The sequence below is a fragment of the Cladosporium halotolerans genome, assembly GCF_011745625.1.
Source record: "Cladosporium halotolerans strain TM138-S3 chromosome Unknown Sca1, whole genome shotgun sequence".
NCBI classification, from domain to species: Eukaryota; Fungi; Ascomycota; class Dothideomycetes; order Cladosporiales; family Cladosporiaceae; genus Cladosporium; species Cladosporium halotolerans.
The window spans coordinates 1250105-1275159 of record NW_027191452.1 but is presented as its reverse complement, the minus strand read 5'-3'; the positions used below and the strand labels follow the sequence as shown (position 1 = coordinate 1275159).

At 58.7% G+C, this 25055-nt stretch overlaps 8 protein-coding genes across 8 annotated transcripts; 3 read left to right on the top strand and 5 right to left on the bottom strand.

Moving 5' to 3' along the window:
* Nucleotides 1-2884: 2884 nt before the first annotated feature.
* WHR41_00469 (uncharacterized protein) lies at nucleotides 2885-4501 on the bottom strand (the record flags this gene model as incomplete). The annotated part of the gene is made up of 1 exon (XM_069369075.1): nucleotides 2885-4501. One exon carries the CDS (start codon nucleotides 4499-4501, stop codon nucleotides 2885-2887), a length of 1617 nt encoding a protein of 538 aa, XP_069233971.1.
* An 824-nt stretch (nucleotides 4502-5325) lies between these two features.
* Nucleotides 5326-7830, bottom strand: WHR41_00468 (uncharacterized protein; the record flags this gene model as incomplete). The annotated part of the gene is made up of 1 exon (XM_069369074.1): nucleotides 5326-7830. The coding sequence occupies one exon, from the start codon at nucleotides 7828-7830 to the stop codon at nucleotides 5326-5328; it is 2505 nt and encodes an 834-aa protein (XP_069233938.1).
* Nucleotides 7831-8879: 1049 nt separating this feature from the next.
* WHR41_00467 (uncharacterized protein) lies at nucleotides 8880-9694 on the top strand (the record flags this gene model as incomplete). The annotated part of the gene is made up of 2 exons (XM_069369073.1): nucleotides 8880-9278; nucleotides 9338-9694. 2 exons carry the CDS (start codon nucleotides 8880-8882, stop codon nucleotides 9692-9694), a joined length of 756 nt encoding a protein of 251 aa, XP_069233933.1.
* Nucleotides 9695-10678: 984 nt separating this feature from the next.
* WHR41_00466 (uncharacterized protein) lies at nucleotides 10679-12301 on the top strand (the record flags this gene model as incomplete). Its single annotated transcript, XM_069369072.1, has 2 exons — nucleotides 10679-11386; nucleotides 11457-12301. Exons 1-2 carry the CDS (start codon nucleotides 11056-11058, stop codon nucleotides 12299-12301), a joined length of 1176 nt encoding a protein of 391 aa, XP_069233932.1. The 5' UTR covers nucleotides 10679-11055.
* Nucleotides 12302-12669: 368 nt separating this feature from the next.
* WHR41_00465 (uncharacterized protein) lies at nucleotides 12670-12990 on the bottom strand (the record flags this gene model as incomplete). Its single annotated transcript, XM_069369071.1, has 1 exon — nucleotides 12670-12990. The coding sequence occupies one exon, from the start codon at nucleotides 12988-12990 to the stop codon at nucleotides 12670-12672; it is 321 nt and encodes a 106-aa protein (XP_069233931.1).
* Nucleotides 12991-13904: 914 nt separating this feature from the next.
* WHR41_00464 (uncharacterized protein) lies at nucleotides 13905-16364 on the bottom strand (the record flags this gene model as incomplete). The annotated part of the gene is made up of 2 exons (XM_069369070.1): nucleotides 13905-15471; nucleotides 15767-16364. 2 exons carry the CDS (start codon nucleotides 16362-16364, stop codon nucleotides 14087-14089), a joined length of 1983 nt encoding a protein of 660 aa, XP_069234204.1. The 3' UTR covers nucleotides 13905-14086.
* A 669-nt stretch (nucleotides 16365-17033) lies between these two features.
* Nucleotides 17034-19525, top strand: WHR41_00463 (uncharacterized protein). Its single transcript, XM_069369069.1, has 3 exons — nucleotides 17034-17210; nucleotides 17310-17930; nucleotides 18022-19525. The coding sequence occupies exons 1-3, from the start codon at nucleotides 17207-17209 to the stop codon at nucleotides 19041-19043; spliced, it is 1647 nt and encodes a 548-aa protein (XP_069233937.1). The 5' UTR covers nucleotides 17034-17206; the 3' UTR covers nucleotides 19044-19525.
* A 436-nt stretch (nucleotides 19526-19961) lies between these two features.
* mdm12 (Mitochondrial distribution and morphology protein 12) lies at nucleotides 19962-21173 on the bottom strand (the record flags this gene model as incomplete). The annotated part of the gene is made up of 1 exon (XM_069369068.1): nucleotides 19962-21173. The coding sequence occupies one exon, from the start codon at nucleotides 21171-21173 to the stop codon at nucleotides 19962-19964; it is 1212 nt and encodes a 403-aa protein (XP_069233936.1).
* Nucleotides 21174-25055: the final 3882 nt, after the last annotated feature.

Below are 25055 nucleotides of genomic sequence, written 5' to 3'. Positions count from 1 at the left end.
AGCAGGCCTCGTGCGTCCGCGCCCCGTCGCCCGCCACCGGCCAGCAGGTGAGTGCGCACGGCAAAGTACAGAGTTGCTAGGTACAGTACACACCGCGGTGTATGTACATGGCTACGCACGCCGCCGCGCCGGGCTCTTCACCCTCAGCAGGCGACGCCACGCCGCCCGCCTGTCTCTCGAGTGTCAGCGACTCCGCGGTCCCGTCCCGCTCCCGCCTGCCGTCACGGGTCCCGCAGGCTGCGAGCTACTCTAAGGTAGTAACCTTACCCTAGTAACCTTAGCCTGCTGCACCCTTGGCCAAGGGCCCTGATCGAGGCCCCATGTTGAGGTACCGCCCCGCCGGTACCCAGCCTGCTGGCCTCGCTGGCCAGCTCCAGCTCCAGCGCGACGACGCCGCGAGGTTAGCCCGGGTCGCCAGCTCCACTCGCTCCCTGCCCTTAGTCGCCCTCGAGCCCTCCTGGCTCCTGTGTCTGCTGTGTGCAACTCAAATAAACACACTATCCACGGGGCGCGTCGCTGCCGCCCACTCGATCGCGCCGCTTGCTGAGACGCTTGCGATCCCCCCGAAACTATCTGCCAGCCCGGCGCTGTGGCACGCTAGCATCCCGCCGCGACTCGGCGAGAAACACCCACCGGATATGACTTCCTCAATCAACCGCTGACGTCCGGAAAGTGTTCACCGAGGGCAGCAGACACGCTGCTTCTGTCGCTTGCTCCGACGCAAGGGACTATCGCCAGTCGATCAGGAGATTTCTTGAGTGAGATGCGCCATACACCACCCTCGTCACCACCAAAACACAGCCCCGAGCCCGCGCGGCCTCCTCCCCGTGCACCGAAACAAAGCCCGTCCAGCCAGCGTCCTCTCGCAGTGAGCGGTCAACGCGCCGCAGGACCTGTGACAGCCATGCATGCAGGCGGACCCGTGGATGGTGTCTCTACATGACCCATGGGGTATACGCTTGCCCCTCCGCCACAAAGAAAGACCCGCGCCAAGCTTCATGCTGGCCAGCCAACCAGTGCCTCGGAATATTTTTACCCTGGGTTTGTGAGACGAGACACGCAGCCTCGCTACCTAGCATGTAGTGCGTGCTAGCGGCAACTGCCGATCAATGCGACCCTTTGGTTGTTCATACTAGCCTTCGTTCGAATGATAGGTTTGTCAACTATCAGCTTTGACAGTCGACTTTGGAGGTTGACGTCCCGAGCACAATTGGCCGAGCTCACTATCCTCAGAATCCACCATCAGAGTAGTAAAGGACCACACTCCCTCTTCAGGTTCAGAATCGATTCCAAGAGCAAATACGTAACGCATCCCGCGAACCGTCGAAAACAACCTCGTACCCTCCCCATCCTCCCCTGCCACAACAGCACTCGCACGCCTACCCTACCCTCCCGTCGCCGTGCGCTTCCTATCCATCCACTCATACCTCATCGTCGCACCAAACGCGCGTCGCACGACCAGCCCAAAGCTCCTCCCGCCGCGTCACGCCTCCAGGCGACACAGCATGCCTTCCCGACCCTCCGACGTCGCAAGCCGGAATGCCAGATCGAAGCGCCACCTGGCCGATTGACGATGCCTCCGGCCTCATCATCCCAGCGCGAGAATTTAGAAAAATCTCCGAGGCCGTGACACGGCGTCAAGGGTCGTACGGGCATCAAAACCACGCCTTGTCGCAGGTTGAGACCGCGTTGCTGTGATGCTTCGTCGGTCAGCCTGTGGCTTGGGTTCCGGACAGCCGGCTGCGAGGACTCGTGTCTGGAAATGAGGCGATAGAGATGGATCCGGACGAGGCATCGAGAGGAAAGGCGTTTCGCTCCTGCCACTTTGCCACAGTCGTATCGTGTCCATGTCCACGGCCTTGAACCCGCTCACCGCTCCCCGACTCCGAAGCCACAGTCACGTACCCAAGCAAGCGTCTGTACAGCGCCACGGTCAGGCCTCCGAATCTGTGCGGAAACGGGCAGGGCCGTCACGTAACTGATATAGCGCGTCCGGGATCAGCGAGCCCACTCTCCCAAGCTCAATCTAGGTGCGGGAATCGCGGTGAAGGAATGAGAGCATGCTTTGCTGTCTCTCGAGGTTTTCTTGAGCAAAAGGAAGCTCTTTGTGATCAATGACACTTGAAAATCTTCGACGACTCCTAGTGATTCAACGTAGCGAAATCGATATAGATGGAGCCATGGCAGAACGTCTGGCCAACAACTCATCGTAAAATTGCGAACGAAAAAAGCAGTCATAATTCCCTCACCTCACCAATTCCCAAATGCTCACCGTCTAACGATATACCTACCATATCCAACATCTTTCACCATCGATGTCATAGAGATACCCACATAAACACCCCAAGCGAGATGTTGCGAGGGTTAGGGTTAGGGCAGCGTGGGAAGATCGAACAAAAGTCCGCTGGCGGTTGTCACCTTCCACAGCTCCCTCTAGGGTTAGGGTTAGTGCAACATTAAGGTCAGCAAGTCAACATGTGTCACTCCCTACCCGCCTCACTACCTGCAGTGCGAGCCGTGTATCAACATGCGTCGGACGGCCGCTTTTCGTGTATGCGATACCTAAGTGTCCACTTCCGGCTCGAGAAAGGCTTCCACTGGCGACTTCGTGGATGACAAACAGATGCTGAGCGTGGGTGTGACTACTGGTCGAGGAAAACTTGTCCCTCTAGTTGCTCCTGTATGCTGTGCTTACTTTCGCTCGAAATCAGCGTGTGGGTATCCAAAAAATCCAAAAAACCAAGAAACAAAATCCCAGCGCCGACGCAACCGAACACAAACGCCATGCAAATGCCACCACCAGCCAAAAGCAAGAAAAAAAAAAAAAAAGGCCAACCCAACACCCCTCCCATCTTCCATACACGGAACCACACGGAACTACCCCCTACATCTCCACCTCCTCCCCCCCATCCCTCGGACTCTGATCCCCCGCACTCAGCCTCCTCTCCACAGCGCCCTCCGCCTCCAAGTCCTCCCCAACAGGCACGCAAACCCAGCCCCTCACTCCACCCCCTTCCTTCGCCAAAATCCCCCCGTCCGCCTCCCCAGCGACCTCCACCCCCGCCTCGCGCATCACCTGCACCATGGCCCTGACGTTCAGCTCGACGATCCGCTCCGGCTCCTCGGCTTTCGCGAACCGCCGCGTGACCCACGGGAACAGCACGCCGAAGTCGCTCTGGTTGAAGTGCTGGCTGCGCGGCGGGTAGAAGACGTGCGGGCCTGGCGTCGCGGGTTTGCGCTCGGGCGGAGCGGAAGAGGAGGTCGAGGACGAGGCATAGCCGGAGTCGCGCGCGGGCGAGTCGTCGCGGAGGTGCGCGAGGGCGGGGTTGGAAGCTGCTGCTAGAGGGCTGGGGGCGGGTTGTTGCGCATGGGCGGGGCCGGAGACGATCTGCTTCGTCGCGGCGCAGTTGTCGGCCCACTTGTAGAAGCCTTCGGAGAGGACGGAGAGGATGTTGGCGCCGTGCGGGCCGGCGGGGCTGTAGGAGGGCATGGGGCGGTCGAGGAGCCAGCGCTGGGCGGGCGAGCGGAAGGGCAGGCACCACATGTCGAGGAGGAGGGCGGGGGATTCGGGGAGGATTTGCTGCACGATGGCGGCGTCGGAGTTGGGGGTTATGAGCGGGTTGGAGGCGGAGGCGGGTTTCTCGGGGTGGTAAAAGATGCTCTTGAGCAGCTGGACGGTGGTCGCGGCGCCGAAGGAGTGGCCGGCCCAGCTGACTTTGCCGGGCGTGTGGATGTCCAGGAGTCCTTCGAATTGTGCCAGGACCTCAGTCCGCTCTTTCCGCGACCAGCTTGTGTTGTCGTCTAGGTTTTCCACCTTTTGCCCAGCGTCGATCTTCATGAGCGCTTCGAACGCCATGCTGATCTCCCACAGTCTGATTCGGAGCTGCGCGTCTCTCGCCTCGTAAGTCTCCGGCGTCGGCGTGTGAGGAATCTTCTTCGTCGGAATTGACCGCGCAGGCGTATCGGCAGTGGCGCGGACGTGCTGGATAGGGCTGCTGCCGTCTCGGTGGTCCATCGCGATGACCACCATGCCGTGGCTGGCCATGTCTCCGCAGATGTACGAGTAGGTGTTGCGGCTGCCGGCCAAGCCGTGAGAAAACATCGTCACCGGCCACCTCTCGCTGTCCGTAGGCGGGTCGAGCATCGCGGCATTTCTGTGCGCAGGCAACTTGATCCAGAACAGCTGCTGCGGCATCCACGAAATCAAACTCGCCAGCTTATTTCCCGCGCCCAGGAATTTCGCAAAAGAGTGGATCGTCTCGCGCTGAGGCTGCGGGATCCATCGTACGGGCCTGCTGTGCTCGCCCTTCCCAGGGCTCTTACAAGGGTAGAAAATGCGAAAAGCGATGGTGTCTACAGCGCCCTCGGGCAGCTCGCTGACGGCAGGCAGATCGGCGACAGGAATTTCGACGTCGACGGTGCCGACTTCGTAGGGGCCGTGGTAGCCCGGAAAACTGTTGATTGGGCTGAAGCTGCCCATGGAGGGCAGGTACGAAGCCATTGTACTTTTTCCCTCGCGTGGCGGTGCAATGGGCCCAAAATTTCGCCAAACGCTGAGAAACGATCGGCAGCGGTGTCGCGTGCTCACGACGGAGCTCTCGGAAGGCCAGGAATCGTCGAGTGAGGCGAGTTTTCGCAGCCGTAAGTGAAAGTAAGATGTGGTGCTGATAAGATTGTGGCTATGTACAAGGCGTGGCTGCTGAAGAGACAGTGCTGATTCCTGCCGGAGGAAGAGAGGTGTGGAAAAGGAGAAGGCTGTGAAACAGGGCGGGCAGGGAAAAATCAGGAAGTAGAAAGAGGTCGTGTGCGCGGATGCCGAACTAGAATGGCGTTTCTGCTGGCGGCAAACCTTGGGCCGTTTCTTAGTGCATGACGTCGCCAATGCCTTCCGGCTCGGGGCCTCGACCCAGCTGGAGGCAAAGGCCGAGTCTGACGTTGACATGTGACAGTTCACGGGAAGTCAATTTTATGCACGCTTACATACCTGCGCAATGCAATGCGATGCCGAAATCTCTCGGGTCATCACCAGAGACGAAGCAGTCAACTATTTGCACGGTCGCTGAGGAATACGTTTTGGCGTTCTCGTGAAGAACAATGCCTGCGATTGCGAACAGTGACTGCGTCACAGGCGAGCCATCGCGCGGCGTCACACTTCCGGAGAAATGACAACAAGAAAGCGTCAAGATGATGAGGTCTAGCGCACCGCAACGCTTTAATCGTACAGGCTAGTCGCCGTCTGTATTATTTAATTTATCGAATGAACGCTCGCTTAAACCCCGCGCATGTAAATCGCGCGCTCGCTAATTAGGCTCGAACATGCAGAGCTCACCGTCGAGCATTCTGCCTCTTCGGCGTTCTACTACCCTGCTGGGTCTCGGCGCTTGTATCCCGAGGCGGCGTTGTCCTGCCGGCGACTTCCTCCTCGTCGCCCTCGTACTCTTCGTCTTCAAGCATGGAACTCGTGAGATCTTCGTCACCGTCTTCGTCGTCCTCATCGTCTTCCTCAATACTCTCGTAGATGGACTCGTCCATGCTGGGCCTCGCCTCGCTCAGATACGAATCCAGCATCTCGCTCCCCGCCTCGTCTTCGCTCAAGATAGCGCTGCCACCTGACATGATGCTGGCGGACGTGCGATTTGTCTGCGCCCTGTCGAGATCGAGAGAGTTGGCGCCAGCAGCCAGCTCTTCATCGATGTCGCCGGAGTCGCTCTCGGAGTCTGTGAAGTCTACGATGTCCAGGGGTTTGTCTCGCCAATAGTTGAAATCGGTAAAATCCTCGGCACCGCCCTCTACCAGCATGCGCAGGCCGATGGGCGGAAAGTAGTGGTCTACGATCTCACGCATGCTGGCGTATCCGGTCTTGTATTTGTTGAGACTGAGTAGGTCAAGGCTGACCTCGGAGTTCGAATTGATGGTGAAGATTCTCGTCGAGGGGATGTTGACACTTCGATAGCTCAGAGCGTCTGTGAGACGGTTGCCGAATCCTGCGTAGAATGGACTCCCTCCTTTGCCGCGACCAGGAGCCATGCCGATGGGAAGCTGGGACAAGCCCTCAGCAGCCGAAGCCGAAGTGTCGTTGGTTCCACCGTGGCCGGCAAACAACGCCATGATGTCGCGGAGACACGCCATCTTGAAGATCTCCGGCTTGCGGAGGTACACTTCGCGACGAAGTGCAGCGATGGTCCGATCAGGGCTGAGAATGATGGGACCCTTGGGGAGTTTGAACCCGTCCTGCGCGACACCGTCAATGTAGCCGCGCGTCGTGTCCGCTTGGCCTACACTACGAGATGTCAGGTATAGGAAATTGTATCCGTTGGCTGAGATCTCGGTATAAAGCTTCGCCACACCCTGATGGGTCCAGTCGCGGCCGATGGTCGTGAGCACATGGCCCAAGACATCACTTTTGGTGATTGTGCCATCAATGTCCGAAATGACAATTGGCACATCATGCTTCCAATACCACAAAGTCGCGCTACAGGTCGCGCGGTTGACCGAGAAGGACATGGGGTTTCCTCCCGACTTCAAATTCATGGCTTTCAGCTGATCGGAGGTCAAGCGGAGGGTCTTCGCATAATTGCGATTCGGGTCGCCAGCAGTGGTTGCAGGTCCAGGAGAAGATGGCTGAGATGCCATACCGACTGCGCTGTCGCTGTCTCGTCTGAAATGCGTCCCTACAAATTCGGCGGTAGTATCGCTACGCGCGTCGTCACTGTGGTAGCCAGGGTCTGAGAGTGCATCTGAAGATTGGAAACCGGCCTGCAGAGCCCCCAGTCCGTCGGCCGCGGCCTTTTTACTTGCCGCGTGCTTAGCCTCTTCGCTGCTGTAAATCCAGAGGTTTCCTTTCTCGTCTGCTCCAATCAACGCGCCGATGTCATATGGACCTTCCAACTCTTCAGATAGCAGTTTGCGTGCGATGCCTTCAGCTTGAAGGGCTTCGCTGGTGTCGCTTTTGTAGCCCGTCATGTCGAGCATGAGATCTCCCGAGTCAGTCACCTGAGTAGCAATGTTTGAGGTCCACAGCTTCTTCGACAGATTGATCGCTCGCGAGACTGCCTCATCTTTCGACCAAGGCGGGGGGCTTGCAGAACGATCTGTAGGGGCTCGTGTCGACGAACTCGGTCGCGGTGCTGTGACCGGAGGCAAGAGCTCAGAGTTATCCAACGACTGCGCTATTGCGGCTTTTGCGGAAGGCAAGTCGCCATCGGTGGCAGTCCGATCGAGCCTCGGGGCTGGGGGCGCCTGGTTCGTTTTTGTGATTTCACCTGACAAAGGTCGACGACTCGACTGGTCACCCGCTCCAGCCAAAGGCGGTATGTCGCCCTCGCTCCTAGCTTTTGAAATTGTTGGTAATGTCAGACCCTCAGTGGTGCTGCGAGTGAGTTCCTGACCGTCAGATTGGTTTTTGAGCCCAACACCATCTTCGAGGTTCCCTTGCCCTGAGCCCTCGAGCGCGAACGAATCTGGCTCTTGCAATGAAGGCGCATTAGGCGCGCTGGGTTGTAGCTCCGGGCTCGCTGCTGGGCTTACAAGCGGACTTGTCTGCAGAGCCTCGGGAATGCTCTCTTTCGTTTCGAACACGAAGAAAGCCTCTCCTCCCTCGCCCAGCTTCATCGGAAAATCTTGCTTCTCTCCATTTATCTGGAATTCCACTTTTTTATCGGACGGCCTCAACAGACTGAACTTGCCAAAGCGAATGTGAAACGGGGAACAGGCGAGCGAGCCATCCTCCTGCTCGACCACGATGACATCGATGGCGCCGCTGAGCGTCGCTGGGTTGATGCTGTTCCAGGCGGTGGAAACGCTGGAGCCGAGGCCGCGTACGTAGTTCATTGTGTTTCGCGGCGTTGGAGAAAGCTGCGCGGACAGAGGAGCGATGGCTGGAGCAGCGCAGCAAGCAGAGCAGCAAGCAAAGCGCGGGCGCGCGAAATGCCTTGTCGAGCAGAGGGCAAGCGAGTGATCAAATCATGCAGAATATGGATGCCGGTGGGCGAGGTGTTGGTAAAGGGTCGAGTCAGGACGCGATGGGGAAGAGTCTGAGGCTGGTCACGGTTATGGGCCGGCTGAGCAGAAGTCGGACGTCATACGGCCGCAAGACGCTCGGTTGGCGCGAAAGTCGCGTTGCACGTGGAGGGAGGCAGCCCAAGGGTGGTAAGTATACTGGCGGTCGGTGGATGGGCAATGAGTGCAGGTTGGGGGCCAAGAGGGTGCGTCGGCGAGTGTTGCCGCAACAAAGGCAGCAGTCGTTGTGCCCCAACCGCAGGAAGCTCGCCTCGCCGGCCATCGTCCCACAGCACCGCGCGCCGCACCCTTTCACTGCTGCAGCCCTCCTCGGCCTTCCCCAGAATCCTGCCGCATTGCCCGAAACAGCCGAAGTCTCCGCTGTGTTTCAACGACCACGTGAACCTCGATATCCCGACCCTCCCCGTCCATGTCAAAAACGATGACACGCACGCTGCTGCGTTCCAAGGTGCTTCGACTGAGCTGGTTCCTAGACTTGATGCTGCCGAAGGTGCAAGTCGCACTCACGTCATTCGGCACCAGGGCCAAGTACACGTATCTTACAGCCAAGATCAACGGTGGCTTTGTCAGCGAGCACTGCACAGGCGTGCAGTTGACTGATCACAGCATGCTTTGTAACCTCTTGCGGGACTGTCATTGAATGGTGGAACTCCAAGCACGATCCTTCAGATTGTCGGTCGCGGCACCAACGTAGCTGCAATGCAAGCAAGGTAGTATCCTTTGTAATCGATCCTCGACAACAAGCAATGCTCAATTAATCTACCTGATATAAAGTAGGTAGCAGGTCAATGGGCCGAATTTTACCTTCACAGCGCCTTCTCGTTTCGTTACAAGATTGCACAATCGAGTGCTCAACAATCATGGCCAATACTAAAGCCCACATCATCCTTGTCCCTGGGGCTTACCACCAGCCTCACCACTGGGACCCTCTTGTCAAGGTCCTCGAGTCGGCAGGCTATCCTGTTTCAGTCCCGCGCTTGCCTTCTGTAGGCTCCCGTTCGCTCTCAGATCCAATGGCGAAAGATACCGTGGCCATCAAGGACGCAATTGTAAAAGCCATCGACGATGGCGCTATTTCCATCGTCCCGGTCTTCCACTCATATGCTGGAATCCCTGGGTTCGATGCGCTCGCGTCGCTCAGCCCCTATCAGAAAGCGAAGATCCCTCGAGTGGTCTGCATCTCCGCCTTCATCGTTCCGCAAGGCGTCTCCCTTGTCGACTTTCAAGCGAAAGCACCGCCGACATACGCGCAAGCGGAGGTCGGTGTATGCATTGCTCTCTTCTTGAAACACCTTGCTAACATCTTTCACTCTTGCAGGGTGACCACGCCACGATCCCAGACCCGATTCCAGTCTTCTACAACGACGTAGCGCCCGAGCTCGCCGCAAGAGCGGCTTCGACCCTGTTGTCAATGCCCGTGGAAGCGTTCACGTCTCCTGCGCAGCACGAAGGATGGGCTGAGTTTCCAGTCACATACCTCGTGTGCGCTAAGGACAACGCCATCCCCGTCGCGGATCAACTGGAAATGGTCGAGACTTGCCGCAAATGTGCAGGCAGAACGGGCGGTGCTGCATCAGTGGAAGATGTTACTCTGCAGTCGTCACACAGTCCGATGCTCAGGATGCCGGTCGAGACGGCTGGTGTGATACGCAGAGCGGCCGGGGAGATCTCTTGATGGGCCGGGGACCGCCTTGCCAACGCTTCGATCGCGCTTTGAAGCCAGAAGGTGGAGCACTGCGGCATCCGATTCAGGGAGGAGGCGTCGTCTCGCGGCCTGCTTTGCACACTATGGGCTTGGGTGAGCTCAGATACTGCGGTCAATAAAAAGGTCCTTGATTAACCAACGCGAATTCTGATGCATCTGACGGTCAAGCCACGTTTGGCCTTGGAATCACTCTTGGACAACTCGGTGTCCAAAATATACATGTTGTTGCTAGATGGCATACGTTCCTCGTCTTGATTACAAGTCGACCCATTCGACGTTGTCGCTCACTCAGAGAGTGTACTGATTGGAAGGAAGTTGCTCGCATGTCCACCAACCCGGGCTACACCATGGCCAGAGAATCGATGTAGGCTGAGAATGCTTGGGCGGTAGTATCACTGCAAATGAGGGGCCTCGAAATCAACAATTGGAATCGACCAAGACAGCAACGAAAACATAAATCACTTGCCTACCTTCACGCGCTAAGAGTAAACTAGTTTCCTCAGCCATGGCCAATCAGATCGCGCCGATTGCTCGAGCTGTGGTGCCACAGCGAAGCCAATCTGTAGCACAAGAGCTTCCACGGTCAGATCCCGACCTCAGGACTACTTGGGCTCCAGAATGCAATAACTCAAGCCCCGGAGAGCCAGCCGCAAGGCAGGAAACGGCAACGCGCGCCGCCATCGATCGCAGTATGCCCGCAAGCCGGAGCGGAGCCTTTCCCGATCTGCACGACATCAAGGGCTATGTCTCACGATCGCCCCGTTATTGTTGGAAAGTAGCTCCGAAACCCCTCTGTAGATGTGTGCTGAGCACCTAACCAACGATTGTAGTAGTTCAACAGCGTGCCGAGGAAGCTCACATAGCCCGCTACTCGAACACCCTGAGCGACCTGCGCAAGTTAATTTACATACAAGACGAGGTAGACGCTGAACCCAAATCTCACCTGCTTCCTCCCACCGGAGGCTGAGCAGAGGCACAAGCGCCGGCTCCTGGTCCTGCGCGCGAACATTGATCACGGGTGCCGTGCCTAGATGGCCTCAAATAATGGCCGAAGCGAATCGGCCTCCAGGACGGAGATCGCAGACCCTTGGCTCGCCTAAAAGGATCTAATACTACGGGCAGGGCCAGACTCGGTGGGTCTCCCTCTACTACTGCGATATGGCTCCCAGTCCACGATCTCGACGCCGGAGCAAGCGATCGGAGCGGACGCCGCCAAGACCACGGCCGCCCTGCTCTTCCACCGCCTACTGAGAAATGGGACTGGAGGCCTTCCCAGGGGCTGCTGCGTCGAGCACCGCGCCCACCGAACCCTCACCATTGATGGGCGAACGATGAGCGACGAGATCCGGGCAGCCCACGCGAGGATCAAGCGACACTGCCAGGCGAGGCAGCGCTGCCGCTCCTCTGCCGATGCTGTCCGCGACGACGCGCAGAGCAGCCTGGATGGATTGCTGGCCGACCTCAGTCGATTGCCGGACCGGACCAGCGCGAGCAAGGTGTTCGTGCTGGGTGAGCACGAGGTCGGGCTGCCGGGCGTGAGCCTCTGGGTCCGGTCGGAAGAGCTCCCGTACCTTCGTGGAGCGATCAATGCCGTCGAGTGCCTCGTCGACCGACACGGCGTCGAGCAGCTGCGGAGTCGCGGCGTGGTCTGCCCGCGGGAAAGTATGGCCTCCTCGCGATGGCGATGACAACGACGACGCCAGATGTATATGTCGCTGACTTTGGCCCGCAGGCCCGCATGTGAATGAAATGACGATTGCCGCGAGTACATACGATATACCTGCGTTCACGGAGGATCACCGCCAGGGTGGAAGGGACGGGCAATTGGAATCTCATATGGACAAGATGGTTCTATCCGTCGAGGGCATGGCCATTGGCGACCAGCAGAAGCTGCGCGACCACGTTCCCACACCAGACTCCGAAGCGCGACCAGAGCCTGTGCCATTCCCGTTGCACCACCACGCCGAAATCGTCCATGGCCAGGGCACCGTGTCGCTACAGCTGGAGCGCGACACGCTCCCAGTGTCTGCCTTCGCGACTCTTGGCACGCGACCGGCCGAGATACCAGCGTTCGGCGCGGTGATATGCGACTTCGCCAACGGCGTGACGCTCAGCGGCGTCTGCATGGCCTTCTCCGGCAAGAGCACGCAGGTCTTCGGCGCGGCGCCGTCCTCGGGCTTCTGGGAGCAAGCGCTGGGCCGCTACCTGCACGCCCAGCAGTCGGCTCCGGACCCGTCCAGGTCGAGGTACTGGGACGACCTGGAGATCCCCATCGGCGCGGTGCCATGGACGACGTTCACGGCGCCGCACGACCTGACGGCGGTCTACGACGTCGAGCACGAAGCCATGTGCGCCGCGAGCCTCGCGGTGTCCGAGCACTGCGGGCTCCGCGTCCAGCCCGACGAGGCGGCGCCGCTGGCCGTCGCGCTGTACAACGAGGACTTCCGGCGCATGGCGTCACAGAACACAAGAGGGGGAAGGCGGTGGGCCGTGGGAGTGCTGCTGCAGCCGCGGAATGCGACGCTGGCTGCACAGTCCTCTCGGAGAGGCGGTCGGATCGATTACTTGGCTACATAAACTGGCGGAGGGAATGGTGGACAACTTGTATGGGGTATATGGGGTTGTGTCCTTCAGGAGACCATTTTGTGGCGAGAAGTCCGACAGGAGCACGGGCTTGCGACCGCCTGACGCTGTTTGCTGAAACACTCTGAACAGTTTCGTTCACCAAGCATATTGATCTCGTGGCAGATCCTTCATCCATAGCTGGTGCAGTCTGGCTCGCAGGAGGTGCGAAGTAACGACCCAATCAATGATTTTGCGGTCACGCTCGCTCGAGACGTGGAGGGCAAAGGGCCAGTGAGTGCAGCTTGGTGATCTTCCATAGAATCCTGCGCCATTACTCGAGGAGAGTTCGTTGATTTGTTGTAAGAGACCATGCGAAGAATTCAGGCGGGCTTGGAGGCGGGCTTGACTGGCTTGCTGGCGTCCAGCAGCCATTCCAGTCCATTGAAGAACGTGCTGTTCGAATTGCCGAGAGGGAAAGGCGAGGAGCCATTGGCGGCGAGCGAGTTGCGCCTTCTCCGCGGGAGACGAATGACATCGCCGTCTTCGAAGCCGAGGGCAGCAGCATTGGACCGCGCGGGACAGATGTAGGTGCACCCGTCGCTGTCAACGCGGCGCACGGGGGTTGTCTGGGAATTGGGACTCGTAGACGACGTCGACTCTGCGGGTGACGATGGCTTCTTCGGCGTTGTCTGGCGGTCCATGTTGGCAGCGAGGTGCAGGGTGTCAATGTTCTTGTGAACTTCAAGCGCGGCTTTATGTTTGGCTTGTCGGTCTGATTCAGGTAGAGTGGTGGCAGGACAGATCACGGTCCAATGGCATGCATCGTAGGAACAATGATGCACCGGTAAGACACGAAACTGCGCATGGCTGACTTATATGTATGTGAGGCTGGCAGGACGGAGGCCTTCACAAATCGGCGATGTACCAACATAGGTCTGGGGGCGTGCAAGCCGCCGGAGCCACCGCGCCGATTCAGCACAAATCGGTGATGAGAGGCGCTCAACTCCAGAGCTTCTCTGGCAAGACTTTGCGGCGCCCATCGGCCTCCGCGTACATTGAGACGGGTCGTTGCCATTCTCGAGAGTACTGATCACACTCCTCTGCCGGCGGAAGTGCTGTGTGTTTGGAACTGAGGAAGAGTGTGCAATGCACCGTGCGGGTTTCACGGCTTCAATAGATCTTGGGAGGCAGATCCTGCGGCTAAGCGCTCATGGCCATGGCCATGAGAACAGCGCAGCATCTGTGCGTCCACCACCGAGCAACACGTGAACGGCCAAGCGTAGGTATTTTGCGGCACGGGCGGGCGCAAGCGTTCAGGGTGGGCGCCCGATGAGCAGGCACCGGGGGTTGGTTGCGTCGGCGGACGCGGACGTGGTCATCGTCTCCGACGCGGCTTGCGGGCGCTAGGGCTTCATGCGGGCGCTGGCTAGACGGCAAAGCGGCTCTAGTACTCGCCCGCGCCGCCAGGACAGGAATCCACAGATCTCGATCAGAGTCAAATTCCATCATTGCGAGAGCGGAAGCGCCAACAGTTTCACAAGCTTCGATCCTCCTGACTCGAAGCCATGCCGCAAGCGACCACGCAAGCGAAGTAGGGGATGTGGACTGCGGCACGTCGTCGGAAACTGCGATGCATAAAGTATGACTAGTCAGGGATATAACCAGCACATTATTTGAAGCATGTTCTCCCTTGCTCCAGCCCGACGTTGCCTGCGACCAGATCGGCAACTTCTACCAAGGGGAATGGATTTCTGAGATCGTCAACGTGACTCGTCAGAATCCGCTCCTACCGTTGCCTCACTCCCCGTCGCCTTCTCCCGCCTCAGCCTCCTTCTCCGCCCGCTCTAGTCGTTTCATAGACTCATCGTCAAAGACCGTCTCCTCATCGCCCGGAATGCCCGGTCGTCCAAACCCAACGACCGGACCGACCATCTCAATCCAGTCCTTCCTCTTCTGCATCAGCGCCTTGACGCCCTCGCTGACACCCCTACTGCTCGCCGCGCCCGCGACGCCCTTTTGGCCCGGCCGCTGGTGCGAGGAGCCCTTCTTGTTGGACGGCTTGGCCAGGCTGCGGTTGCGTTTGAGGTAGGCGGCGTTGACCTGGTTGTCGAGGTCGTCGGCGATGTTGGCGTACTCCTGCATGGCCATGCGCTCCTCCGTCAGCTCGAGGATGCGCGCCTTACGGGCGTTGTTGCGGGCGGCGACGGTGCGCAGCTCGGCTTGGAGGGTGCGCAAGCGGGCGGCGACTTCGTCGTCGAGGTGCGAGGTGAAGTCTGGCGTGTCGGTGGGGGCGAGGAAGCCGATGTACTTCAGTTCTTGGATGGCGCGGGCTTCGAAGTTGTCGTAGTCTGGTGGTGGTAAGTTTGTTGGGCGGGGAGCGTCTGACGGGAGAGCGGTGATGGGGCGGTGTTCTTCCGGGGCTGCAGCGCCGGGTAGGGTGTCGGCTTGTTGTGAGTCGGCGTTGTCAGCGTTCGTCATTGTTGTATCGCCTTGTGCGTCCTGAGTATTATCATCCGTCGAGCGGTTGTTCGCGGATGCGTTTGGCTGAGGTCGAAGGATAGAGAGGAGGCGATTCATGACGGGACCCATTGATACTTCGTCGGTTTCTGCAACCTCATCGTTCATGTCCTCCATACCACCTCGCGCCACATTCGGATCGGCTTCCTCTTTCCGTGGTGCCTCCGCGCCCGTCAACCCATCTTCTGCGGCCCAAACTTCTTTATATGTCCGTGACCCTCTCTGAGGGATGGTGTAAGGCGTCAGCCTGTCGCCACGTTCTTTCAGAAAGGCAACATCTTCCTCCGTCAGAGGCCGTATGAAAGGCTCAAGATATGTCTGAAACGTGGAATAGCTGACTTGGTTCGCCGGTTTCGCATTCGAAAAGTCCATGTCAGGGGGGTCGCCAGCTGTAAGATCGTGTAGATCAGACTCGGGCCACTTTGCGACACTGTAGATATCTCGTAATTCGTCTTCCGTCATTCCTTCGATTATGGGACGGATGTCATATACTGTTGGGTCGTCGACAGCCATAGGATCGTCGCCGAATGCTCGTTTGTAGAGGGGCATCGCAGGTTGTTGCTCGTCTCGTGAATCACTGGAGTCTGATGGTGAGGGAGCGGTATCCATGAGCTCGGTGGGCATTCCTCCAGGTTCTATGGGAGGCGAGGGAGGCGGTGCGGCACCTGATGTAGGAGTTTTCGTTAGCTTGATGCCCGGATTTATCCTCCGCTTTGATCTGGTTTCCATTGTAACCGATCGTGCGAATGCTAGTAGACAAAATGAAGCTACTGGGAAATCGATGACTAGAAAGCAGTGCGAAGCAGACCTGGATGACAGGATGCAGGCAAAAGCCACTGGGCACGAATGAAGGCAGCAGCAAGCACGATGGCTCAGAACTCGTTCAAGTAAACATGAACGGCAGGGGTTCATCTCGACCGACACTGCCTCAAGAAGCGCGGAAACGTATTTTTGACTTACCTTCGTGGACACCAACCCCATCCTGCCTCGCGACCATGTGTTCTCCTACGCTAGGCACGCTCTGCCTCTTTTCCTCTGCACCCTCGGCCTCGGCATGACTTCTCTTCTGTCCAGCCTTCTTTGATTTCCCTCCACCGTCATCTCGCTCCTTCTTTATGCGGTCTGCAGCATGCTGCTCGGCGGCCTCGCGTTCGCGCTCCGCCTGTGAGCTTTCCTTGCGCTTTTGCACGACAACCCTCAAATTCCGCTCGCAAGTCTCACCTCGTTTCTCCAGCGACTTTAGCACATTATCCCGGATTTTGTCGTGGAGTGTGTGGAGCTCTCGAGCAGTTGGAGGGTCGTGTGGCTTGAGAGATGGAGGATGCGACTTTTCGATGAAATACTTCAAATCCAGATCGCTGGATATGAGATTCGCTGTGGATGTGTGGAGGTACGGGGTTTCTCTAGGAAGGGCCGCCGTGGGATTCGAGGGAGTTGCGGCCACGGGAGTGCCGGGCGTCGTGTCGGTCAAGGTGGATATGGGGGTGGTGTGTCTGCTGGAGGACCTGCGGTCGCGCGCGCTGGCCTTGCCGGTGCCCTTCTTGGATGCTGGCGCCATTTTCGACAGATCCAGGGCTCTTGCTGCGCAAACGGTGGGAGGATCGTGGTGGTCGCAATTTATTGAGGCAGCATCGCCGGGCGCGATCGCAGGCGCGTTCGCACTCGTGAAACGGCGGATACGTGGTCGGATTGAGGAGCTGTAGCGAGCGATTCTTGTGTCGCGAGATTACCAGTTGCGTTGATGGCGTAGGCTATGGTCGGCTCGTTGCAGACATGCAACTGATGTCGCGCATTCACACGACGACTTCGGCCGTGCCCTTTCACGCATCACGGGCCACGCACGGCCACGCCATGGCTGACACCCCGCAAGCCGATCGTTGGCTCGCCCGCTGCGATGCGCCTGACGTAGGGCTGATTAGCCGCCGCTCTCCACTGCACCTGGAGCGGTTGGGGTTGCACGCGCACAGGGGGATTAATCAAGACGTTCGTATTGATTGATCGCCGCGTCAAATGCACACGTACGCGTGCGGCAGACTCGCGGCCACCGCGACATTATTGATTGATATGCCCATGCTCCGCGCCGCCCGGTGCCGGGGGTGGCGCCTGGACACGGCGGTGGCTGGATAAGCTCTCCACGCCACGCCCTGCCATGCGCTGCCCTCCCTGCCGCCCACGCCGCCCGGAGGGTGGGTGGCCATCCTCGCCATCCTCCTACTCCCGCAGCCTCGGCCTCACTCCTCTCTCGCCTGCGACCTCCTGCCGCCGTCACGCATAGCTCGACGTCTAATGTCCGCGTCGCGACTGACTGCGAGCTGAGCCGCTCTTCGGCGCAATCCACCGTCATCCGGCGCCGTCCTCTCCACGCCCGCGATCGCTGCATTCGCCAGCTGAAGCCCGGCCATGAGTATGTTTCTGTTTTCTCTTTCGCGAGCAAGCCGGGCCCGTTCAGGCTTGCACGGTATCGCGCGTACCTCAGCGATCTCTTGCTGACTTCAATGTCCAGGCGCCCAGTCTCTCCGCGTCGCTACCCTCGCCTTCCCTGATCCTGCCAACGTAACCGAAGCCAACCATTACTACCATGTCGATCCTGCCTTGTCGTACACCTTTGAATCTTCGGGAAACATCAGGACCTTGAGCACCAACGGCGCAAGCGGAGGCGCCGATATTACCGGGCTCCTCTACACCCCGGAGCTAGACCCAGACGACCAATGCTTCAATCTCACTCGCCCATACGTCCCAGAGAATGCTGTCAGGCGAGTAGACCTGCCGGATACCGAGTATGCCTTGGTAGCAATCGCGCCATGGCTGAGACCCGACTGCACGTTGGCCTATTTGACCGCAGCCCGCAATGCCAATACGCAAGGATTTCTGTTCTTCAAACCGGACAACAGCTCCGCCGAGCCACCACCTGCGAATGAGGTTGAATGGAGCCTGGGAGATGGCGGCAATTGGAAGAGCGCAAACCTATATCCGGTCTATGCGCTGGATGGAGTGACGGGGTACACACTCATCAATGCTACGGCTCAGTACGGCGGTAACATCTCCACTGTGCCGCATGCACAAGAACTACTCGAGACCTACCGAGTGGGCGATTCGCTGCGCCTGGTTGTTGATGTTGACACTGGTAAGTGGAATATCTCTTCAGGCACCTCCGGGACAAGTTCGCCGCCACAATCCATTCGCGGCGTAGACGTTGTGCTAACGAGATTGCACAGGCTCTGGAAGTCGATTGCCGAGCCTATGGGTGTTTCTTTTGGTCGTCTTGGCGATCTTGCTCGTGATCATTGGCTCTACTTCGATCTTGATGCACTGGATTCAGCGGCGCAGAAGGCTGCAGCTGCGACAGCGTGTTGTCAACGGCGAAGTCGATCTCGAGGCTCTGGGCATAAAGCGCCTTACCGTGCCTCAAGAATTGCTGAATCAGATGCCGCTGTACGTTTACGGAACTTCGCGGCCTCAGGAGTCGCCAGTAGTGGACGCAGAAAAGTTTGGATCGTCCAACACGCCGAACAGTCGCTCATCTTCTCCATCGCCGGACATCCAACCAACGCCCGCCCGCATGAGCTCTTACCGACCTACCGCACTGGATCAGCCAACTTGCCCGATCTGTCTGGACGATTTCGATGCACCTTCCGCCTCAGAAGCTGGCACTACCGTCCGAGAACTCCCATGCCGTCACATCTTCCACCCTGAATGTGTCGACACCTTCCTCCGCGATAACTCCAGCCTGTGTCCGATCTGCAAGAAAACATGCCTCCCAGCAGGCTACTGCCCCAAGAACGTGACAAATGCCATGGTGCGCCGCGAGAGGATCATGCGGCGCAACCGCGAGCGGAACGGAGGCGACCAAACCCTCCATCCAATCACCGAGGCCGGCGCAGACCCCCTGGACATGGACACGATCCCTCGCCCACAGCCATCCCACCCTCCCAGCTCGCTCGGTCAGCGCATCGCCCGCCGCATCACGTCTGCTCCTGCTCCCTCGACCGCAGCTGGCAGCAGCCAGCAAATGGCCGACCTCTCATCCACGCCGCGTCGCTCAGCCACTACCGCCGGCGGACCCAATGTAAACCCGCCAGCCGACACTACGCGACGACGGGAATGGGCGCGGCAGAGAGCGGTCGCAATGCTGGGCCGAAGAGCCGCGCCTGCCGACCCGGACGCCGAAGAAGCGGCGCGCACGCCGAGGTGGCGGAAGGTCGTTTCGACCATTTTCCCTGGCGTAGGTGGGCGATGACCATGAGACTCGGCAGGCGGTCTTCAAAGCGGCAGAAGGAGCGACAGCACAGCAACCTCGTTTGAGGAGGACATGGGCAGACTGGGGGCCTGGATGTCACGATTATGATTCTTGGGAAAAGGAACGGACAACATTTAGCGAAGGCGTTGTGGGTTATTTGCGTTTTCTGTCTCTTTTTCGAAGCGGCATCGCGAGACTGGGAGGATTTTCGAAAACTTTGTCCATATCGTCGTTCATCTTCGCTTGCTTTTTCGCTCGAGCTGCGGAGGCCAATATATACCCCGAAACAAAACTAAGGTGGATCCCGTCTCTACCAACACGATCTCGTGTCTGCTCAGAGCGCTGCACTCAGTGTTCCCTCTCTCATTCTTTTGAATGCATGATTGACTTGAAAAAGACTCCGTGAGCCATGTCCACCACTCTGCATAGCACCACCACTCATGGCGCACTTCACGCACATGAAGTCCCTCCCCCAGCCCGCAGCAGAGCACAAGACCCGCCGAATCCCGGCAGAAGACAGCAGCCATCTGACAGCGGCTGCCCGCGTCGCCAGATGACCGCGCCCTGCCCTAACCCGCTCCCAGTCCAGCGTCGCACGGCGCGCGCGGGCAGCCGCGCTTTTGACAGCTGCCGTGCGCCGGCGAGTCTTGTTCGCGCCGCGATTGCGTTCCGTGCGAGGGCGCGCAGGTTGCGCTTTGCCTGCGGCGGGCAGCCGCTGCTTGGTTTTGGTTTCTTGCCTTGCGCTGCGTTATGCGAGCGGGGAGGGGTCTGTGTCACGGAAGCTGGTGGGCGTCGGTGGTGTGCTGGGGGTCGGTCGGGGAGGAGCCGATGGGAGGGGTTGGTGGTGGATGTGCGGGCTTTGCGATTGATGTGTTTGGGCTGGGTCGTGTTTGGTAGGACTGGAGGTGATGGATGAGATCAGACGAGGAAGGTCCAGAAGCTCGGATAGACAAACTCGTCGTCGAAGATGCGCTGGACCTGCTCGAGGATGAACTTCTCGATCTTGTCCACGTTCTTCAGCACCTGCCGCCCGCTCTCCGCGCCACCCATCTCGCTCTCGATCCGGATGTCCTCGATGAGCCCGCCGACCTTGTGGTCCTTGGGCGGCGCGCCTCGCGGGTCCGGGATCTTCGTCTCGCCTGGGTGCTCCTCTGGCGAGCCGAGATCCGTGCCCGTGGCGACGAGCGCCTCGGCGTCCTCGGGAGCCAGGAAGCAGACGTGCGCCTTCCTCTTGATGTAGGCTAGGATTCCGACGCCGTCGAACGTGAGACCCGTGATGTTGAGCTTCAGCGGGATGCCGACGAAGCTGGGCATGGGGTAGTCCAGGAAGACCTCAGCGGTCATAGCCAATTTCACGTCGCCGGAGTAGGTCACGTGGAAGACGACCTGCATGTCTTCGGGGCTGCGTTCCGGCTCCGGGGTGAAGGTCTGAGTTTCGGCGCCCTCATCGTCGTCGTCGAGGAGCGCGGAGCTTGAGTGGTGTTCGAAAGAGACGTCGTCGCGCGAAATTGGTCGTGAAGGCGGAGTTACTGAAGGTGGCGGTGAGATAGAGCTGAAGGAGTCCGCTGTCTGATGAGGAGTCTCCGGCACAGGCTGCTGACTGCCTTGTCCAAAATGTGCGCCTGCCACAGCTGCGAGCGGCGTATTCGTGCCGGACAGCCCGCCTCCCGGGAGATTGAAATAACCAAGGTTCGACGTGCCGTGGTGGAGAAAGCCTGGAGTCGTGCCGCGGGATAGCTGGGGATTTGACGCGTGTTCTAGGGCGGATAAATCAGAAGTCCGGCGACTGTGTGCATCCGCTCGCATCATTCGCTCCCTGGCAGCCTGCAGTCGGTCAGCAGGCCTATCTTCCGCCAGTTTCGCAGACTGCGTGTTTGCAGCATCGTCCGCGCCGTCGTCGCTTTCATCGGCATCATTGTCGTAGAAATCAGGCAGCGGCTCGCAAATGTCTTTCAGTACGATTTCCGGCGCCGTCTTGCCAAAGTCGAAGCCGTGTACTTTGACCGACCGAATCAATTTGGGGAGGTTGATGTTTTGGAAGCGCTCGTGCACGAAGTCCCGAATCTTCTCTGCCAGTGCCTCGCCATCGGGGCCAGAGGTCAAGGTATCCCAATTAATATCGACCGACATGGGAGGTGATGTATTGGAATTGGGCGCAGGGATACGAGTACACGTCTATTCGATAAATGCAGGCGTGCAGGGAGCTGACGCTGGCTGGGCTTGGCACTAGGAGCGAGGGTTGAGAGCCTGACGAGCGAACCTTACTCTTTGCAGTCAACAACATAAACAACATTCTCTTATCCTTGCGATGAGTACATCACTGTCAATTTTACGCCAGACTCCCATGTCAAACCTTCGACCATGGCTTCTATCCTTCCGCGCGTCTTCCCGGTCATTGTGCGTCTTCCATCAGGCCAAGCTGTCACACTTAGACAATGCAATGTGTTTCATCCGCGCCCCCCTGCCGTGAAACGTATTACAATGCGCGCATCCGCTGTCAAAATGCAGGCTGCCACGCCGATGTGGCGAGCTGTCAGACCCCTGGTCGCACAAGCAAGGTCCAGCCGTAACGACACATTCCTGAGACATGCGCGGTCGAAGTGAAATTTATTACGATGCTGCCGATTGCAGACCAGGGTTATATGAGATGCGTCCCAAAACGTGTGCGTTGAAGCAAATCCCTTACGTTCTGTCATTCAACAGGCCACCCAGAGGCTTGGACTGGACGTCTTCCACACCCAGTGTCGTGAGACGACCCCCCCTTTTCTCCGGGCTCTCGCGTAGCGCCGCAACACCGAGCTCGATGAATCTGTTCGAACAGACAGAGGGAAAAAACGTCGAATGAAACCCCGTTGCCAAAGAAAAAGAACGTTTTAGTCGCGTAGAGTACAGGTAACGCTCGAGCCTAATCGCCATGATCAGTAGGTATTAACTAGACTCCGAACTCAATTCAAGCATACCGTTTAACCACCACATGAAAGGCAAAGACTGGCGTGAGAGACACTCCGAGGAGTCATAACGCCACATTTGGTTCTCTTGGAGACAGCACATGCTGCAATCTCTGTTTTCGTATGGCCACAAGTGTATTTGTGCACAACCATTGTGCAGTGAACAACGGGCTCCGGGATGACTTCGTTAACCTTAGAGCGAGTTAGCGATGTTAATACGTGAATTCCATGATTGTGATCGAACCATTGTGTGAGGCGGTTGGAGAAAATTCCGGAGACAGACTCGAGGTTGCTGATGTAGGCGAGGCTTAGCCAGTTTGATAGTGGTGTGGTGGTGCCGGTTGGAGTCTGAGCGGATACGATGGGAGGGAGGATAGTAGTCAGTAGACTACCACGGAGGGTTTATATGAGCTCTTGCTTGGGCTCCCTCACGGCCGCGTAGGGCACTGCTGTACAACGGGACGTTGAATGTGAGCTGCTGCTGTGTTCGCGCTCAGCGGCTACGCTGCTCTCATTCTTGCGTTAGAGGGCAGCACGATAGAGTACAAGCAGGGGCACGCAAGGGAGCAGGCTCTCCTGGACACATGCCGGACCGGCAAGTGAGCAAGCGAGCGCCGATACCGTGCAAGACCACCAAGACTGGGCCTGATGCCAGTGGAGCCGGTGCAATATAACACTACATGCCTGACGCCGGGGATCCGCTTCCGATGCGGGACGTGTTTGCTCCCGGGTGACTACTGACGATGATGGGCCGCTGGGGTTAGCGACCGTTAGGGGTCGACGTCGCGTGCTCTTGGAGGGCAAATATGCAGTGGGGTGCGGTAAGGCTGTGGTATGCGCAGATCCTCCACTGATTCGAGGGCCGCTGATTACGGCGTGACGTTTGCCGTCCGTGCAGCCATCGCCGTGCGCTGGAAGTGAAACGTCGAGCTCACGGCGAGCCGTACAGTACAGCGCCTATTCGCCGTCCTGCCTGCGGGCTACGGCCGTGGGAGGCCCTTAGGCGGTAGCCGACCAGCCAATCGCGGCATATCCCAGCAACGTACGTCGGCACTCGACGGCGTGGCAGCCCACTCTGCAGACGGAGGAAAGCATGCAAGGCGAAGGCCGTTATCCATCCGTGCTGGAGGGCTAGGCCAAGCACTGCGGCTCCGAGGGAAATGCGAGCATCACATGAGTCTAGTGCGCGAGAGCACACGGCGTGGCAAGTCGAGGCTATCGTCTGCGCCAGTCGCAGGGCGCGCATTGCCATGATGGCCGACATGCAAACTTCGGTGCTCTAATCAAGGATGCAGGCCCCGGAAGAGGTGGGGCAGGCCCTGGCAGCGCATCCTGCCACCCCGGACCCTGACGCCTGCAAAAAACGTGTCGCGCGCGTCTGTGTCCAGCTGTCAAAAGAGCATGCGGTGGCCGGTGGGTGACCAGCCAGGCGAAATGGTTCAGGAGGCGGTCTGCTGCTTGCGGGTAAAGCACTGCTCGTTGACCGCAACTCCTGCCATATCGGACCGTTGCACAGCGGCGCGGTGCTGCGCGTTGTCAGGATCGCCCGGCAACTGTGGCATGCGTATGTAGGCGTGCGCATGGAAGACACGCAGTCATGAAGACGGCCGAAGACGAGCACTCTGACAAGTGCACCGATCTGCGAGCCCTGGTCAGGGAGGAACTCCAACTCCCGCTAGTGCCACATCCGCTCGCATCCCACTGGAGCTTGACAGGAACGAGGGCTTCGTGGCCATGGCGTCTCGCGTGGTTCGCAGGGTCGGCCGCGGTGACCAGGTAAGTCGACGCGATCTTCCCTGTCGTCGCGAGCCGCTGCCCACGCCGCTCAAGGTGTAGCGTTTACACACACACACCCGGGCCGTGACATCCATGGGATCATCCGTGCCACTGTCACGTGAACTTCCATATTGAAAAGACAGCGCGGCGCCGGCCATCGTGGAAGGGCGCACGCGTCAGGTGGAAGTCACGAGGGTGTTCACATCGTCCGTCAAGCTGGCAGAACAACGCAAAGACATGGTGTGACAGTGAAGCGGCAGACTTCCACACGGCCCACGATCCGTGAATCCGGACGGATGGCAGCGATCGCGAACGTAATCGCGACAGTAAACACACCATGAGCGCGAACTGAAGCTACCGCCGCTACTGTGCCTGGTGCCGGCCCACCTCGGCCGCTTGTCCGGAGTTGACACCGACATCATGGTAAATGAACAGAACTAGACGCGTTTATCACGAGCCTAGCAAAACTGAACGCAAGCCATGCCACAAGGAGAACTTGCAGACGATCAAGCGAATCCGGTTCGCCAGCGCATCGCACCGGGTTCCGTCTGCTGCCCTCGACTCATTGCCAATACGCCGTTTTGAGCATAGGTATCAAGTGAAGTGCGTGTCGATCACAACATGCTCTCTAGGCCTCGACTGGGCGCCCACCACGAGCAGTAGAGTAGGTAGTGAGCGCAGACCCACAAGCCCCGATTCACACATGGAGCTAGGTGTAAAGGAGCAGTCCACGTGAGGGCGAGCGGGTGTGGCGCTTGCTGGACAGCTTTGCTCTGGAGCTCCACTGCCCTCGGCGCCGATTGGGCGACATCACCGACATATAGACGCCCGCCCGATCGATTCTCGTCACTTCTACACGCATCGCGAGCTGTGATCACTCCATTGGGCGCTGGTTCGCAGCTCAGAAGCAGCAGCGCGCACAGCGCGTGACGGACAACACATCCAACGCCAGATTTATTCCCTACTCGCCTTATTCCCTACGGTAAGTACGCGGACGGCCGGAAGGGAGCGCTTACAAAAAGATGTCTGCGTCCGTCGAAAGCAGCCGTCAGAAGACAGGACAGATGCCGCCTTCGCTTCGACCTCCATAGTACTCCAGAAAGCCTATCCACCAAAGCTGCCTCCGCGCATTGAACCGTAGCGAATCGCGTAGTGTCGCCAGATACACAACTACCATGTCTTCCCCGACGAGCGAGAAGCCATCAAACTTTCTCCCGCTGTCTCCTCCCCGACCCAGCCAAGTGCCTTCCGACGCGTCCGCCCAGTCTCCATCATCGCCAACTTTGAC